We start from the raw sequence: 15095 nt of genomic DNA, 5'->3' as shown, positions 1-15095 counted from the left end.
AGTGTAGTATGATGCATAATGCCTAGTCTGGTTCTATGAATCCAGAAGGGCACAAACCAAAACATTAAATGGAATGCTAGCAACTATGAATACAGTCTTTAAGCAAATTTGTTTGGCTTTGATACCTGTTATCCAGCGACTAAAGAAGATTGACAAACTGCCACACAGACTGAGACCAGCTCAGAGTAGCAGTATTAAGTCCCTCTCTCTTGTCATCTTGCCTTCTCAACTGATGTTTGGTCATGTCACATCCCAAATATACACCCCATGTGTCTTCTTCTATGTTTCTGGTTTAGATCAACACAGAGTATCGGTCCGAGTTTGCTTATTGCCTTGAGTCTCTGTTGCTGCTGGGCCAAAGACGCTCTGTGTCCATTGCTGGGAGTGTCGGGATTGAGTTTGGGCAATGCCAGTGGACTGTGAGTCATATTTCACCCCTACCATATGGAAATTGTGCAGACCTACACGCTCAAGGGGAAAATGTAATCAGCATGTTATTGATGTTCCTCAACATTCAAGACAGTACGCTTATACTTTCCAAATATGCTCGTCATGTTCTGAAATAGCCAGCGTAATATGAGGACAACCCCTACCTGTTGTGTAAAATGTTATGTCAAGATATTTATTTATTGTGTAACTGTCCCTCTGTCTCCTCAGCCTGCAGTCGTCCCTGTTCGTGCCCTGCCACTCACCTCCCATCAGTGACATGTCCCTGGGTTCATCCGTGGTGCCGAAGCCCACCGCTATATCATCACCACGGTCCTCCTGGTAAAGGTTGGGGAGACCCCATTTACTGAGCACTGTCGCAACTATGAGAACAGCTACAGGGTGTGTGAGCTTCTACAACATTTGAAAGTTACTGTACAACTCTGATACCCATTGTTACAACATTACTGAGAGCTTTCACAGCCAATCACAGTGGTTTTGTATGTGTATTTGAAATGTGTCATGAAAAGATCTGACGTTCAGAGGTGCCTGGTTTATTGATTTCGATGAAGGCGCTACCCTGACTCCTCTACGGTCCTGTAGCCCCCCCCCCCCCCCAAAAAAAAAACCTTCCTGTGTTTTCCTTACTGTGTCTAGACGCTGCAGACATCCATTCAGCAGCTGAAGGACCAGGTGCAGGAGACCCACAGGGATCTGACCAAGCACCCCTCCCTCATCAAGACCGACACTGTGGAAGACATCCTGGATACCTTCGTACAGCCATATCTCCTCTGAGTACTCTGCAGTGGAACTCATGAGGGCTATGTTTGAGGAGGTGGGAATCACCAAAGCAATGAGGATTCTGAAAAAGTATTCAGACAACACTGTTTATAAATGTAACCCAGCTCTCCTTTTAAGGCTCATCTCCATCTTGTTATCCTTCCCCTAAGTCTGGGAGGAGATCTTTCAGAGGGTTGCAAAAGAACAGAAAATCAATGAAGGTAAAGGGGGTTTTGTTTTTCTGTTAGATGTGAGATAGATATGGTGAAGTTGGTGTTTTATATATTGCATGTGTCCATTCTGTTTTCTGCCCAGCTTCATGATCTGACGCAGCTAAAGGAAGAGAACAGATACCCGACCACCATCAGCAGGCAAATCGGCCCCTACATCCGATCCGTCGCCAAGGTGAAGGAACGCCTTGAACCCAGGTACTGGAACCAAGCTACTGTACATGTCACAAACTACAACATTATTTTGACTAACAAGTTACTCTGGCAAATGTACAATTTGAAATGTTTGTTTCTATCATGGTGACCGTGCAAGACATGGTGTTCCATGGAGTATTCTCTACTCAATGTTCCCACAGACTGAAAGAGCCTAAGGAGCTGAAAGATGACTGTACAGAGGACATGCTGAAGACCTATGAGGACACCACTATGGCCACAGATACTAAACAAACCATTTTAACAACACAGATGTAAGCTAGCTAGATTACTTAACTTGTTGGAAGAATTGATCATTGATTTGAGTGAGAACTAACTTCTTTGTTAAACCTCAACCTTTATGATCAACAGAAATGACCTGACCTGTACCACAGATGATAACAACTCTCAGCAACCTCTCTGACGAGGCTGCCCTCAAGAACAAGAATCTATTGGCCAGGGAAGCAGAAGAACAGATTTGGAAGATGTCTCCCTAAGCAACTGGATGGGGTCATGAGACTTCAATGTGCTCACCCATAACTTATGTAAATTATATTGAATATAACATTTACATGTTTCTAATATGATCCATATTAGGACTACAGTAGCAAACCCATGAAAGAAAACAATGAAAGGAAGACAATTTTCTTAGGATAAATGTATTTTATTTCACAGGACAATGTTCAATCAATTCAGAACATCTCAGTCAAGTGAAAAGTAATCAGCCAAGAGATGGATAAGTATTATCTCTGCATGATACATTTAGATTACCTGTAATAAACTGTAGTATTGTTATACTGTAGTGCAACAACTGGCTTTTTCCATGTTCAGCTCAGCTGGATCATGCTTGGAGCAGTAAACAGTTGTACATCTGCAGCCAACAATGTGCTTATATTATTGAATCTACAGATAATCTTCTCATCTTTATTCATCTAATACACATTACTTTTACAGTGCTCTTGACTGTCCTCATTTCAGAAACTCTAAAAACACACACACTTGTCTTGTGCAACATACAGTTACAGTGCTCGACTGTTCTAATTTCAGGAATTCTCTTTCAATCACACACACACACTCCATACAGTCTGGGCATACAGAGGAGAGGGCAGAGGCAACCTTTCACCTGAGACAAGCGGTAGTTCAGGAGGAAGCAATGCTGGGTTGAGCTTATCGCAAAGGAGACAACCTTTCCTCTGAACCCCTTAGCCATAGGAATGCATCTTTTGGTTGGTTTCAATACAAATAAATAACAGGTGGAGTGATGATCAAGTGGTGGTTGAAAGAGTCTTTCTTGAGTGCATTTTAAAGATGACTGTACCATTTGTGGGTGGGCCTTATGGAAGAAACAACACCCCTGATTCATAGTCTATATACCCAGGAACAATGTTAAGACTTACAGCAGATTGGAATAAAACAGTGAATGGATTGTCAGTGTTCATTATGTTTTCATAATTGACAAAGTAGACATTTCTGACTTGATATGCTGTACCGATTGGAAGAATCAGAGAACCAGGCTGCAACTTGCCCAGGTTGTCAAATTAGCAAAATATTAGTGATTGTACAGCCTTTTGATCCTGAGTGGACAAGGGATGTGAATTTAAAATAAACCATTATTTTGTGTAAGGATAAATCAATATAGAAAGTCTGGACTGATACCTAAAACCAATATATTTTTTCATAGCATACATTATTTTATTAACTTTGACATTCATCAAAAGGCCTTCTTATAATTTATGAAAGAGCGAATTAACTTATGGGGAAAAGACCATGTTGCAAGGGACCCCATTTCCGTAACTTTCGGGTATTTTTGTAAATGTATAACAAAGTCACTCAGAAATAAATGTTTCTTACTGGGACAGAATACACACACACACACACAAACATATGTGGACACCTCTTCAAATTAGTGGATTCAGCCACACCCGTTGCTGACAGTTGTTTTTTTTGTTTGTTTTTTTAAATCGAGCACACCGCCATGCAATCTACATAGATAAACATTGGCAGTAGAATGGCCTTACTGAAAAGCTCAGTGACTTTCAACGTGGCACCATCATAGGATGCCACCTTTACAACAAGTCAGTTCATAAAATGTCTGCCCCGCTAGAGGTACCCCGGTCAACAATAAGTGCTGTTATTGTGAAGTGGAAATGTCTAGGAGCAACAATGGCACAACCGCAAAGTGGTAGGCCACACAAGCTCACAGAACGGGACCGCTGAGTACTGAATCGTGTAGCACGTTAAAAAAAGAAATATATATATTTTTTTATTGCCTGTCCTCGGGTTCCAATACTCACTACCGAGTTCCAAACTGCCTCTGGAAGCAACGTCAGCACAATAACTGTTCGTCGGGAGCTTCATGAAATGGGTTTCAATAGCCGAGTAGCCGCAGACAAGCCTAAGACCACCATGCACAATGCCAAGTGTCGGCTGGAGTGGTGTAAAGCTCGCCGCCATTGGACTCTGGAGCAGTGGAAATGCATTCTCTGGAGTGATGAATCATGCTTCCCCATCTGGCAGTCCGACATCCAAATCTGGGTTTGGCGGATGCCAGGAGAACGCTACCTACCCCAATGCATAGTGCCAACTGTAAAGTTTGGTGGAGGAGGAATAATGGTTCGGGCTAGGCCCCTTTCCCCTGAAGGGAAATCTTAACGCTACAGCATACAGCACAATGACATTCTAGACGATTCTGTACTTTGTGGCAACAGTTTCGGGAAGGCTATTTCCTGTTTCAGAATGACAACGCCCCCATGCACAAAGCGAGGTCCATATAGAAGTGGTTTCTGGGGATCAGTATGCAAGAACTTGACTGGCCTGCAGAGCCTTGACCTCAACCCCATCGAACACGTTTGGGATGAATTGGAACGCCGACTACAATCCAGGCTTAACCTGTTGGGGGTAGGGGGCAGTATTGACAAGGCCGGATAAAAAAACGTACCCGATTTAATCTGATTACTACTCCTGCCCAGTAACTAGAATATGCATATAATTATTGGCTTTGGATAGAAAACACCCTAAAGTTTCTAAAACTGTTTGAATGGTGTCTGTGAGTATAACAGAACTCATATGGCAGGCAAAAACCTGAGAAGATTCTGTACAGGAAGTGGCCTGTCTGACAAGTTGTTGTTCATCTTGGCTCTTTTTATTGAAGACTGAGGATCTTTGCTGTAACGTGACACTTCCTACGGCTCCCATAGGCTCTCAGAGCCCGGGAAAAAGCTGAATGATATCGAGGCAGCCCCAGGCTGAAACACATTTACACTTTTGGCAAGTGGCCGATCAGAGGACAATGGGCTTAGGCGCGTGCACGAGTCGACCCCGTGCTTTATTTTCTTTCCTCTTTTTACCTAAACGCAGATTCCCGGTCGGAATATTATCGTTTTTTTACGAAAAAAATGGCATAAAAATTGATTTTAAACAGCGGTTGACATGCTTCGAAGTACGGTAATGGAATATTTAGAAATGTTTTGTCACGAAATGCGCCGTGCTCGTCACCCTTCTTTACCCTTCGGATAGTGTCTTGAACGCACAAACAAAACGCCGCTGTTTGGATATAACAATGGATTATTTGGGACCAAACCAACATTTGTTATTGAAGTAGAAGTCCTGGGAGTGCATTCTGACGAAGAACACCAAAGGTAATAACATTTTTCTTATAGTAAATCTGACTTTGGTGAGTGCTAAACTTGCTGGGTGTCTAAATAGCTAGCCCTGTGATGCCGGGCTATCTACTGAGAATATTGCAAAATGTGCTTTCATCGAAAAGCTATTTTAAAAAATCGGACATATCGAGTGCATAGAGGAGTTCTGTATCTATAATTCTTAAAATAATTGTTATGCTTTTTGTGAACGTTTATCGTGAGTAATTTAGTAAATTCTTTGTAAATTCACCGGAAGTTTGCGGGGGGTATGCTAGTTCTGAACGTCACATGCTAATGTAAAAAGCTGGTTTTTGATATAAATATGAACTTGATTGAACAAAACATGCATGTATTGTATAACATAATGTCCTAGGTGTGTCATCTGATGAAGATCATCAAAGGTTAGTGCTGCATTTAGCTGTCTTCTGGGTTTTTGTGACATTATACGCTAGCTTGAAAAATGGGTGTCTGATTATTTCTGGCTGGGTACTCTGCTGACAATCTAATGTTTTGCTTTCGTTGTAAAGCCTTTTTGAAATCGGACAGTGTGGTTAGATTAACGAGAGTCTTGTCTTTAAAATGCTGTAAAATAGTCATATGTTTGAGAAATTGAAGTAATAGCATTTCTAAGGTATTTGAATAACGCGCCACAGGATTCCACTGGCTGTTACGTAGGTGGGACGATTTCGTCCCGCCGGCCATAGCCCAACCTCACTAATGCTTTTGTGGCTGAATGGAAGCAAGTCCCCACAGCAATGTTCCAACATCTAGTGGAAAGCCTACCCAGAAGAGTAGAGGCTGTTATAGCAGCAAAGGGGAGACCAACTTCATATTAATGTTCATGATTTTGAATGAGATGTTCGACAAGCAGGTGTCCACATACTTTTGGTCATGTAATGTATGTATGAGGGCTGATAAATTTAGCATCCAGGGCTCTACATAAAAAATAAATAATGGGTAAAACTGGTGCTCCAAACTTTAAAACATTAAGTGCACAACCTGAAATTTTAGAAATGCCCTTGTCCCAGAATGACCCAGCATGCACCATGTGGCCCCATTGAAGCCGCATGGGCGACAATACGATTCCAGTGGAGTTTCCCCATCTCAAAAGTATCTCGTATATGGGTCAGATTTTTTTTAACTGTTTATATTAAAAACAAGCAATTTTTGATGTAGTAAAGGTGCAAGCATGACGCTAATGAATCTGCACCCAGGAAAAAAAACGGTACAGCAAAACCTTATCATTACAACAAATTGTTATAAAAATGGAAACTTTTTCCCCCGTAGTGGTACTCCCAAATTAAAACTGCATATGCAACCAAATTGGGTCACACTTTAGAGCCCTGTGTGCATCCCTAATACTGTGTAAAACCATTCTGATGTCAATGCTGAGGCCTAATAATGATGACTCTGTGATATGCCAGACAAACAAGGAATAGCAGAAACTCAACCAGGCTCATTACAGCACTTCTGACTCAGTAACCAAAGCTAAAATCAATTCAGCATCCACTTAAGGCCAGGCACCACAGGCTAAAATGTTGCACAAACTTAGCAATTTAGTATTTTCAAAGAGTAAAAAATATCCAAAGGTTTATAAAAATATTCTCCTTAGTTTATCATACTAATCATCAAAATGTCATGAACTGTAACCACTTTTAAATGGACATACATCCATAATTTGAACGCTCACTACATTGAAATCACACATCGCTTAAAAGTCCATTTCTTAGAGAATGTTACTTTGAAGATATAGTGATTGGGTGTAAATGGGTGTTTGGTAGTCTTAATTCAGTCCTTGTCTTACTGCCATTTCCTGAAAAATCACACTCTTCCCAAACGCCAACTTATTTTCTGTGGTCATCTTTAGATGTATTCTGCAGACTTATACATAGGGAATTGTTGATATGTTGATGACACAATCAGATATGTGTAAGAGTCCTAGTGTCTTAACAAAATAAAACCAAAATATTTAGGTTGATTTTTACTTCATCCAGTGTCCCCGAAAAATTGGTTTGTGTTATATGCAAATATTTAATGGTATAATCTAATTTGCATATTTGTATACAATGTTTCAGAAAAAGACAAAAATATTATATGTCCACATTCAACTGGTAAAAGTTAATTGTAATATGATTAATTGGGGGGGGGAATACCCTATTAAGGTGTGGTGCCTGGCCTTAAGATACTCAACTTCTCTCTAAGGAAAAAACTGAAAAGGGAGCCTTCATCAGAACATTGGAGACTAAAGAAAAATACAAACTCAAGTCTATAGTAGTCAATTTAACCAAACAAAAGAGAAAACAGTGGTTGAATATATGGGGAGGTGTGGTTTCTTTTTGAGTGACTCTACCCAGGCCTTGGGGGTGGTATGGGGATGGGAGCCCTTCACAACACTCATAGGTGTCAGTCTCCGTGAGCTCTAAGCACCCCAGGGCGGGCGACCACAGGGGCTAATCCACAGTACGCTGACCAGGGCTGGCCCTCACAGTGCCTGTCTGTCTGCCTGCCATTTTCATACATCCAGGACTCCATCTCTCACACCTAGGAGCTGTTGATGCGGATGCCTGAAATAAACGGCAGGCCGGTGCCCACCTTCTTTTTGTACTCCAGGTAGTCCTCTGCAAAGAAATGGATGAGAGAAAGCTCCTCCTCCTCGATCCGTTCACGGAAGAAGCGCCAGCTTGCCATGGTATAGCCCGCGATGCAGACAGGGTTGCACAGCATCACCTGGAACATTGGACATAGAAAAGTGAAATCAGCGTAGTGGGCTTGACTGGAACATGTTTAAGAAACAAACATGTCTGGATTCTTAAAAGGGAACAGAGTTTAGCTTATGCATTAGCCTGCATGCTAATATTGCTGTGACAAGGGTTGCAATAGTCTGGTAACTTTCCCGAGACTGCAAGGATTTCCAGAAATCGCAGTTGGAGATTTCCAGATGTCCTGTTTCTTCCCTCCTGATTCAAGGAATATTTCTACTGAGATCTCTGAAAAATCTGGACATTTTGGGAACATTTCCAGAATTTTGCAACTCGTGCTGTGCCATTCAAGAGTTTCCTTAACTATTGACAGAATAGGCCGGTACCTGTGTGCCAATGCTCCAGTAGAACCATCCCACGTAGGAGGGGTGTCTGAAGAAGGCGTAGACCCCATCCGTGACCAGCACGTGGCTCTGGGCCTTCTCGTTCTGGACGATGTGGTTGAAGTTGGAGCCGGCCGTTAGCATGGCAGACTTGCGCAGGAAGTCCCCACACAGCACCATCACCAGGCCCACCAGGCTGAGCCAGCTCAGCTGCTTCAGCTCTGAGACACAAAATGTACAGCCTATTAAGACATTTAACTCCTACTGTGACAACATGTCATGCCCATTTCAACTGAGACATTGATAAGTTATTGGCTGCGTTCCAGGCTAACTACAACGCAGAAGCCTGCCCGACTGCAGTTGATGACGTGGCACACAATCATTGGTTGATGCAATGCAACGCAAGCAATGTCGTCGGGCTGGAACACGGCCATTGAGCCCAAGTGTGGTATGGAGGACAGACCTGGGACAGTGAGCTTCTCAATGGTGAACTCCACCCATGAGGACACAGCAGCCACGGTGTACTCTACACTGTGGTTGAGAAGGAATGAGTCCAGAGACAGGCTGCGGGGGTTAATGATGGCTGTCACCAGGTACTCGGAGTAGTGGAAGAAAGACAAGGAGCACATGTACCTGCAAAGACATGCATTGACTGAGAACTATGCATAACAGGTATTGAACTATCAACGGTAGTATTGTATATATATATATATATATATATATACACACACACGTGAGAGAGAGAAAAAGAGGCAGTGTCCGAGAGGATCAAAACCCTAATGTATCATGGGTAAATTGACTGACTGCTCAAATAAGTTATTTATGATAAATGGTTCTTTGTAGATCTGTCAGTCAGCAGTCGCCTGTAATATTGAACAAACCCAGAGAGCGTGTGAGAGAGGAGAGAGCATGTACAAAGGTTTATTCATTACGGAAACCGTTTAACAACCAAACAGAGCAAAACTAGAGTTTTTATTGGACAAACTTGGGTAGGTACTTCCCCGTTTCGTTCTGTTTAAGAAACTTTTTGCAAGAAGTTGTTGGATGCTTACCAGCCAAAGTGTGTCCATGTGGTTTGGGAAAAGCTTATGATCAAGCCACACCCAAAAGTAAAGCCAAGGAAGCAGGCTCGCACAGCAACCTGGGAGAAAGAAGAGTATGCTTAGGAAACATTTATACTTTCAATTTGTTTAACTAGCTAGTTATCTAACTATACAAGTAGAAAGCTGGCTCCCAATCAATAGCTAACACAATAACATGCTCTTAGGCATAGCATATCTGTCTAACTTCAATAGTGTTATCTAATTTACAGTTTAGGGCTCTATCTTTAGCCAATCAAGCTGACAGCTGTCTCAATCCAATTCAGATAATAGGATTAGTTAGCTAGCACAACATATTGTTAGGAAGAAGAGGGGCAATGAAAATGTACCAATAATTTAGATAGCTAAAGCCTAGCCATCTGGCTGCCGTTTTGGCTAATGGGCAAATAAAATAGAAATCAAGATGGCTAGCTATCTAAGGAGCTTCGTTAACGTTATAGCTATCCATCTTCTTTCAGACGTTAGTTAGCTTGCTTACCTTATATAGAGGTCCCTTGTATATGATAAGCAAGAAGCCATTGACAACAGCGATGTACACAGCAATAGCTATTTTCCCCCTCACTCCAGTGAGATAGTCGAATACCCAGTCAAGATGTCCAGCGAATGTTCTAATAAGGGGAATTATAACAACACCCAGTCCTAAAAGAAAGCTTATAATACTTATTTTCCCCTCTAACACCAACTTGCCTGCCATGATGAAGTACCGTTACTCCCTATGGGCTCTCGCGAGTTTTCCACAATTACAAAATTTACTCACTAATCTTGGCTGCGTTCCAGGTGGTCACGCTGCGCAGATGCATATGATCACTTCATCATCACACACACTCATCAGGAACCACATCAATACGGCAGCAATCTTCTGAGCGCATCTGAGAAGATTGCTTTATTCTATTTATGTTGTTCCTGACACGTTAAACACTTCTCCAGGGGTTGTGAAATGTGATCAACTTCGCAGCGCGACTCTAATAAAGACTACCTACCTGGAACGCCTATATACGTGACGTGAAAGAGGACCTTTTACTATTTATTGGCTGTAGATGGCGCTTTAAAGCCATGTTATCAAAGGTCACTTCTTGAAGGCCAGCAAGAAATGTTTGACCAGACATCACTTTTGCAACTGTCTAGTAGAGGACATAGCACAGAGCAATGACTGCATATATGAAAGCCCTTGATCACGTGACACCATTCGTTCATATGTGAAGAATCAATAGCGCCACAGAGTTTCTAAACCCAGAGGCACAACATCGAGAGACTTTCGGGAACGCTTGCGAAGCAGACCAAGCAAACCAGACCGGGGGTTTGAGAAGTAAATGACCCTATGAGAGAAGTGAGAAATTACTCCTTTTTTGTTAATTTTCTAAAAGTACAACCTACATTAAAGCCAATGTCTTAAGTAGTTTAACATGTTATTACTCCAACCTTGTGAAAGTGACAAACTGACACATAAATTTTTTTATCAAAAAACAGGAGTGCCTTTGACAGCACGCACATCTGCAGTTCGGCGCGAGATGCCTACATATTCTAATCTAAAATGAAGACCAAAAAGCACTTTTTTTTTTTTAATGAATTTTTACGATATTGCTAATTTGACTTTGTGGCTGTGGTAACTAGTAGAAAACCGTTAACCCCAATGATGACTGATAGGGGCGCTGTATTCAAATCAAATCACATTTTATTGGTCACATACACATGTTTAGCAGATTTTATTGCAGGTGTAGCGAAATGCTTGTGTTTCTAGCTCCAACAGTGCAGTAATATCTAACAATTTCACAACAATACACACGTAAAGTAAGGAATATATATGTTTGTTAACCTTTATTTAACTAGGCAAGTCAATTAAGAACAAATTCTTACATTTACATTTACATTTTAGTCACAGGGAAGGCCTACCCCGGCGATGCTGGGCCAAATGTGTCCCTATGAGACTCCCAATCACGCCTCTTGCACTGTGATGCAGTGCCTTAGACCGCTGTGCCACTCGGGAGCCCAGATGAGCAATGTTGGAGCAGCATAGACTAAAATACAGTAGAATAGAATACAGTATATACATATGAGATGAGTAATGCAAAATATGTAAACATTATTAAAGTGACTTGTGTTCCATTATTAAAGTGGCCAGTGATTTCAAGACTATGTATATAGGGCAGCAGCCTCTAAGGTGCTAGTGATGAAGCCACTGTGCAGCCATCTTGGTACTCCTCCATTGGAAAAAAAAAAAGATTTTGGAAGCTATAGAAATGCATTTATTAATGTCTACATTTGTTTTTGGCATGTTCATTCTATTACAGACACCTTAATGTTTACTTTTACTTTTATTATGTTAGCTAAACATGAAAAATATAAAATATACAAATAAAATCTTAAAGTATAGAGTACTGTTATTGTCCCCATTGCAAAACATTTCTTATATCCATGTCATTTTGTCCTTAACATTTAATTGAAATACTGTAAAATTCCATTAATTCCTGCTCCTACTGGGGAGTGCCAATATGGCTGACCGGTGGCTTCAAAGCCTCTCTATGACCAATACATAGTATTAGTAATCCTGGGTTTAGACACATCAATGGTTAGACCGGATGACATGTTTCTGCACCGGAGTTTAGCTACCCAATGTCACCATGACATCGCCTACAAGCGTGATCGGGATTTTCTATTGGTGTAAAAAAAGACCGTCCTGCTCCTCTCCTCTCTTACCTAACTTCCCCTCACAATCGCTTCAATTTCCCTTAAATCCTGTTAGTTTGGCTGTTTAGCCTAACTAAATTATCCCTCACCCATCATAGCCCTGCCATTCCCAACCAATCAGAGTGCCTGGAATGCTGATCTGGACACCGCACCCACCCACTCAGGTCAGAGTTTTATCGTCGTCTGAAGGGAGAAGACGCATGTTTCTGAGGACCTTTTATTGTCGACAGTAACATGAATGTCTGAAGGTTGTGCATGCATTGAAATAACCACAACAATAAGATTCCAAGTCATTCGGATTACCAAAATCATATAAACATCCTCAAATCGAAACTGTTGTGTGTGTGGTGGAGACTATCAAGACTACAGTGATGGGCCTCAACATCATGTTCTAACCAGACAGCACTATACGGGTCAGAACCAAACCAATCACTTATAAGTATATAGCGCAGAGGGCATTCACAGCCGACCACTCAGATGGCTGAGGGCATACCAGCCAACTGTTTTTACGTGGTCATTCTAGACCCTTAACTCAGTATTTTGTTGAAGGACCTTTTGCAGCGATTACAGTCTTGAGTCTTCTTGGGTATGATGCTACAAGCTTGGCACGCCTGTATTTGGGGAGTTTCTCACATTCTTCTCTGCAGATCCTCTCAAGCTCTGTCAGGTTGGATGGAGAGCGTCGCTGCACAGCTATTTTCAGGTCTCTGCAGAGATGTTTGATCAGGTTCAAGCCCGGGCTCTGGCTGGGCCATCTCTGGCTGGGTCATCTTGATTGAAGGTGAACTGTCGCCCCAGTCTGAGCTCCTGAGCGCTCTGGAGCAGATTTTCATCAAGGATCTCTCTGTACTTTGCTCCTTTCATCTTTCCCTTGACCCTGACAAGTCTCCCAGTTCCTGCTGCTGAAAATCATCCCCACAGCATGATGCTGCCACCACCATGCTTCACCGTAGGGATTTCCTCCAGGTTTCCTCCAGATGTGACGCTTGGCATGCAAGAGTTCAATCTTGCTTTCATCAGTCCAGAAAATCTTGTTTCTCATGGTCTGAGAGTCCTTTAGGTGCCTTTTGGCAAACTCCTAGAGGGCTGTCATGTGCCTTTTACTGAGGAGTGTCTTCCGTCTGGCCACTCTACCATAAAGGCCAGATTGGTGGAGTGCTGCAGAGATGGTTGTCCTTCTGGAAAGTTCTCCCATCTCCACAGAGGAACTATGGAGCTCTGTCAGAGTGACCATCGGGTTCTTGGTCATCTCTCTGACCAAGGCCCTTCTCCCCAAATTGCTCAGTTTGATCGGGCGGCCAGCTCTAGGAAGAGTCTTGGTGGTTCCAAACTTCTTCCATTTAAGAATGATGGAGGCCAATGGTTTCTTGGGAACCTTCAATGCTGCAAAAATGTTTTGGAACTCTTCCCCAGATCTGTGCTTCGACACAATCCTGTCTCTGAGCTCTTACAGACAATTCCTTCAACCTCATGGCTTGGTTTTTGCTCTAACATGCACTGTCAACTGTGGGACCTTATATACAGGTGTGATCCTTTCCAAATCATGTCCAATCCATTGAATTCACCATGGGTGGACTCCCATCAAGTTGTAGAAACATCTCAAGGATGATCAATGGAAACAGGATGCACCTGAGCTCAATTGAGTCGCATAGCAAAGGGTCCAAATACTTATGAAATTGTCACATTTCATTTATTTTTTATTTTTACATTAAGCAAAAATGTCTAAAAACCTGTTTTCACTTTGTCATTATGGGTATTGTGTGTAGATTGATGAGGACATGTTTTATTTAATCCATTTTAGAATGCTGTAACATAACAAAATGTGGAAAAAGTCAAGGGGTCTGTATACTTTCTGAATGCACTGTACTCACGGTCTCACACGCCAATTCGTGGGAATTGACATCTTGCTAGTTCTGGTTTCAGGGTTGTGAATCTTCATTAGTGGGGAGGAGAAATCTGCAGGCATGAAGCACCACCACACAACCACTGGTAACATTAATAGAATGTTGTCTGCAAGTAAATTATTCAGGACAAAGAGAAATGTGCTCTAGCTTGTTCTACACTGAACAAACATGTAAACGCAACATAAAGTGTTGGTCCCATGTTTTCTGAGCTGAAATAAAAGATCACAGAAATGTTTCATATACGCAAAAAAGGTTATTTCTCTCAAATGTTGTGCACAAACTCTGTTAGTGAGCATTTCTGCTTTGCCTAGATAATCCATCCACCTGACAACTGTAGCAGAATAAGAAGCTGATTAAACGGCATGATCATTGCACAGGTACACCTTGCGCTGGGAACAATAAAAAAAAGGCCACTCTAAAATGTTCCGTTTTGTCACACAATGCCACAGATGTCTTGAGGGAGCATGCAATTGGCATGCTTACTGCAGGAATATCCACCACAGCTGTTGCCAGAGAATTTAATGTTAATTTCTCTACCATAAGCCGCCTCTGTCATTTTATAGAATTTGGCAGTACATCCAACCGGCCTCCCACAACCGCAGACCACGTGTATGGCATCATGTGGGCAAACATTTTGCTGATGTCAACATTGTGAACAGAGTGCCCCATGGTGGGGTTATGGTATGGGCAGGCATAATCTAAAAAAACAATAAACACAATTGCATTTTATCGATGGCAATTTGAATGTACAGAGATTCCGTGACGAGATCCTGAGGCTCATTGTCGTGCCATTCATCTGCCGCCATCACCCCATGTCGCAAGGATCTGTACACAATTCCAGGATGTTCTTCCATGGCCTACATACTTACCAGACATGTCACCCATTGAGCATGTTTGGGATGCTCTGGATCATAGTATACAACACCGTGTTCCAGTTTCTGGCAAAATCCAGCAACTTCGCACAGCCATTAAAGAAGATTGGGGCAACATTTCACAATCAACTGCCTGATCAACTCTATGTGAAGATGTCTCGAGTTGTATGAGGCAAATGGTGG

The 15095-nt window shown here is 42.1% G+C and overlaps 1 protein-coding gene and 1 long non-coding RNA gene across 2 annotated transcripts; one reads left to right on the top strand and one right to left on the bottom strand.

The window, feature by feature from the left end:
- Positions 1-250: 250 nt before the first annotated feature.
- On the top strand, positions 251-2935 carry LOC106566809 (uncharacterized). The gene is made up of 7 exons (XR_001319948.2): positions 251-419; positions 658-828; positions 1084-1261; positions 1345-1427; positions 1522-1634; positions 1793-1903; positions 2001-2935. It is a non-coding gene; the product is annotated as an uncharacterized lncRNA (long non-coding RNA).
- A 4063-nt stretch (positions 2936-6998) lies between these two features.
- On the bottom strand, positions 6999-10184 carry LOC106566808 (protein-S-isoprenylcysteine O-methyltransferase). Its single transcript, XM_014135223.2, has 5 exons — positions 9930-10184; positions 9404-9492; positions 8815-8984; positions 8355-8572; positions 6999-7996 (listed from the first exon to the last, which is right to left on the bottom strand). The coding sequence occupies exons 1-5, from the start codon at positions 10143-10145 to the stop codon at positions 7811-7813; spliced, it is 879 nt and encodes a 292-aa protein (XP_013990698.1). The 5' UTR covers positions 10146-10184; the 3' UTR covers positions 6999-7810.
- Between the last annotated feature and the right edge of the window lie 4911 nt (positions 10185-15095).

Source organism: Salmo salar, chromosome ssa13 (genome assembly GCF_905237065.1).
Source record: "Salmo salar chromosome ssa13, Ssal_v3.1, whole genome shotgun sequence".
NCBI lineage: Eukaryota > Metazoa > Chordata > Actinopteri > Salmoniformes > Salmonidae > Salmo > Salmo salar.
Note: the sequence above shows the minus strand (reverse complement) of the source record. Positions and strands in the feature narration are given on the sequence as shown.

What these genes read in the sequence shown, in the direction of transcription:
- LOC106566808 (XM_014135223.2), bottom strand. Translation starts at nt 10,145, where the DNA reads ATGGCAGGCAAGTTGGTGTTAGAGGGGAAAATAAGTATTATAAGCTTT. An exon ending in ACATGGACACACTTTGGCTG is followed by an intron (nt 8,985 to 9,403) that starts GTAAGCATCCAA and finishes ATGTCTTTGCAG; the next exon opens with GTACATGTGCTCCTTGTCTT. An exon ending in ACTGGAGCATTGGCACACAG is followed by an intron (nt 7,997 to 8,354) that starts GTACCGGCCTAT and finishes CCAATGTTCCAG; the next exon opens with GTGATGCTGTGCAACCCTGT.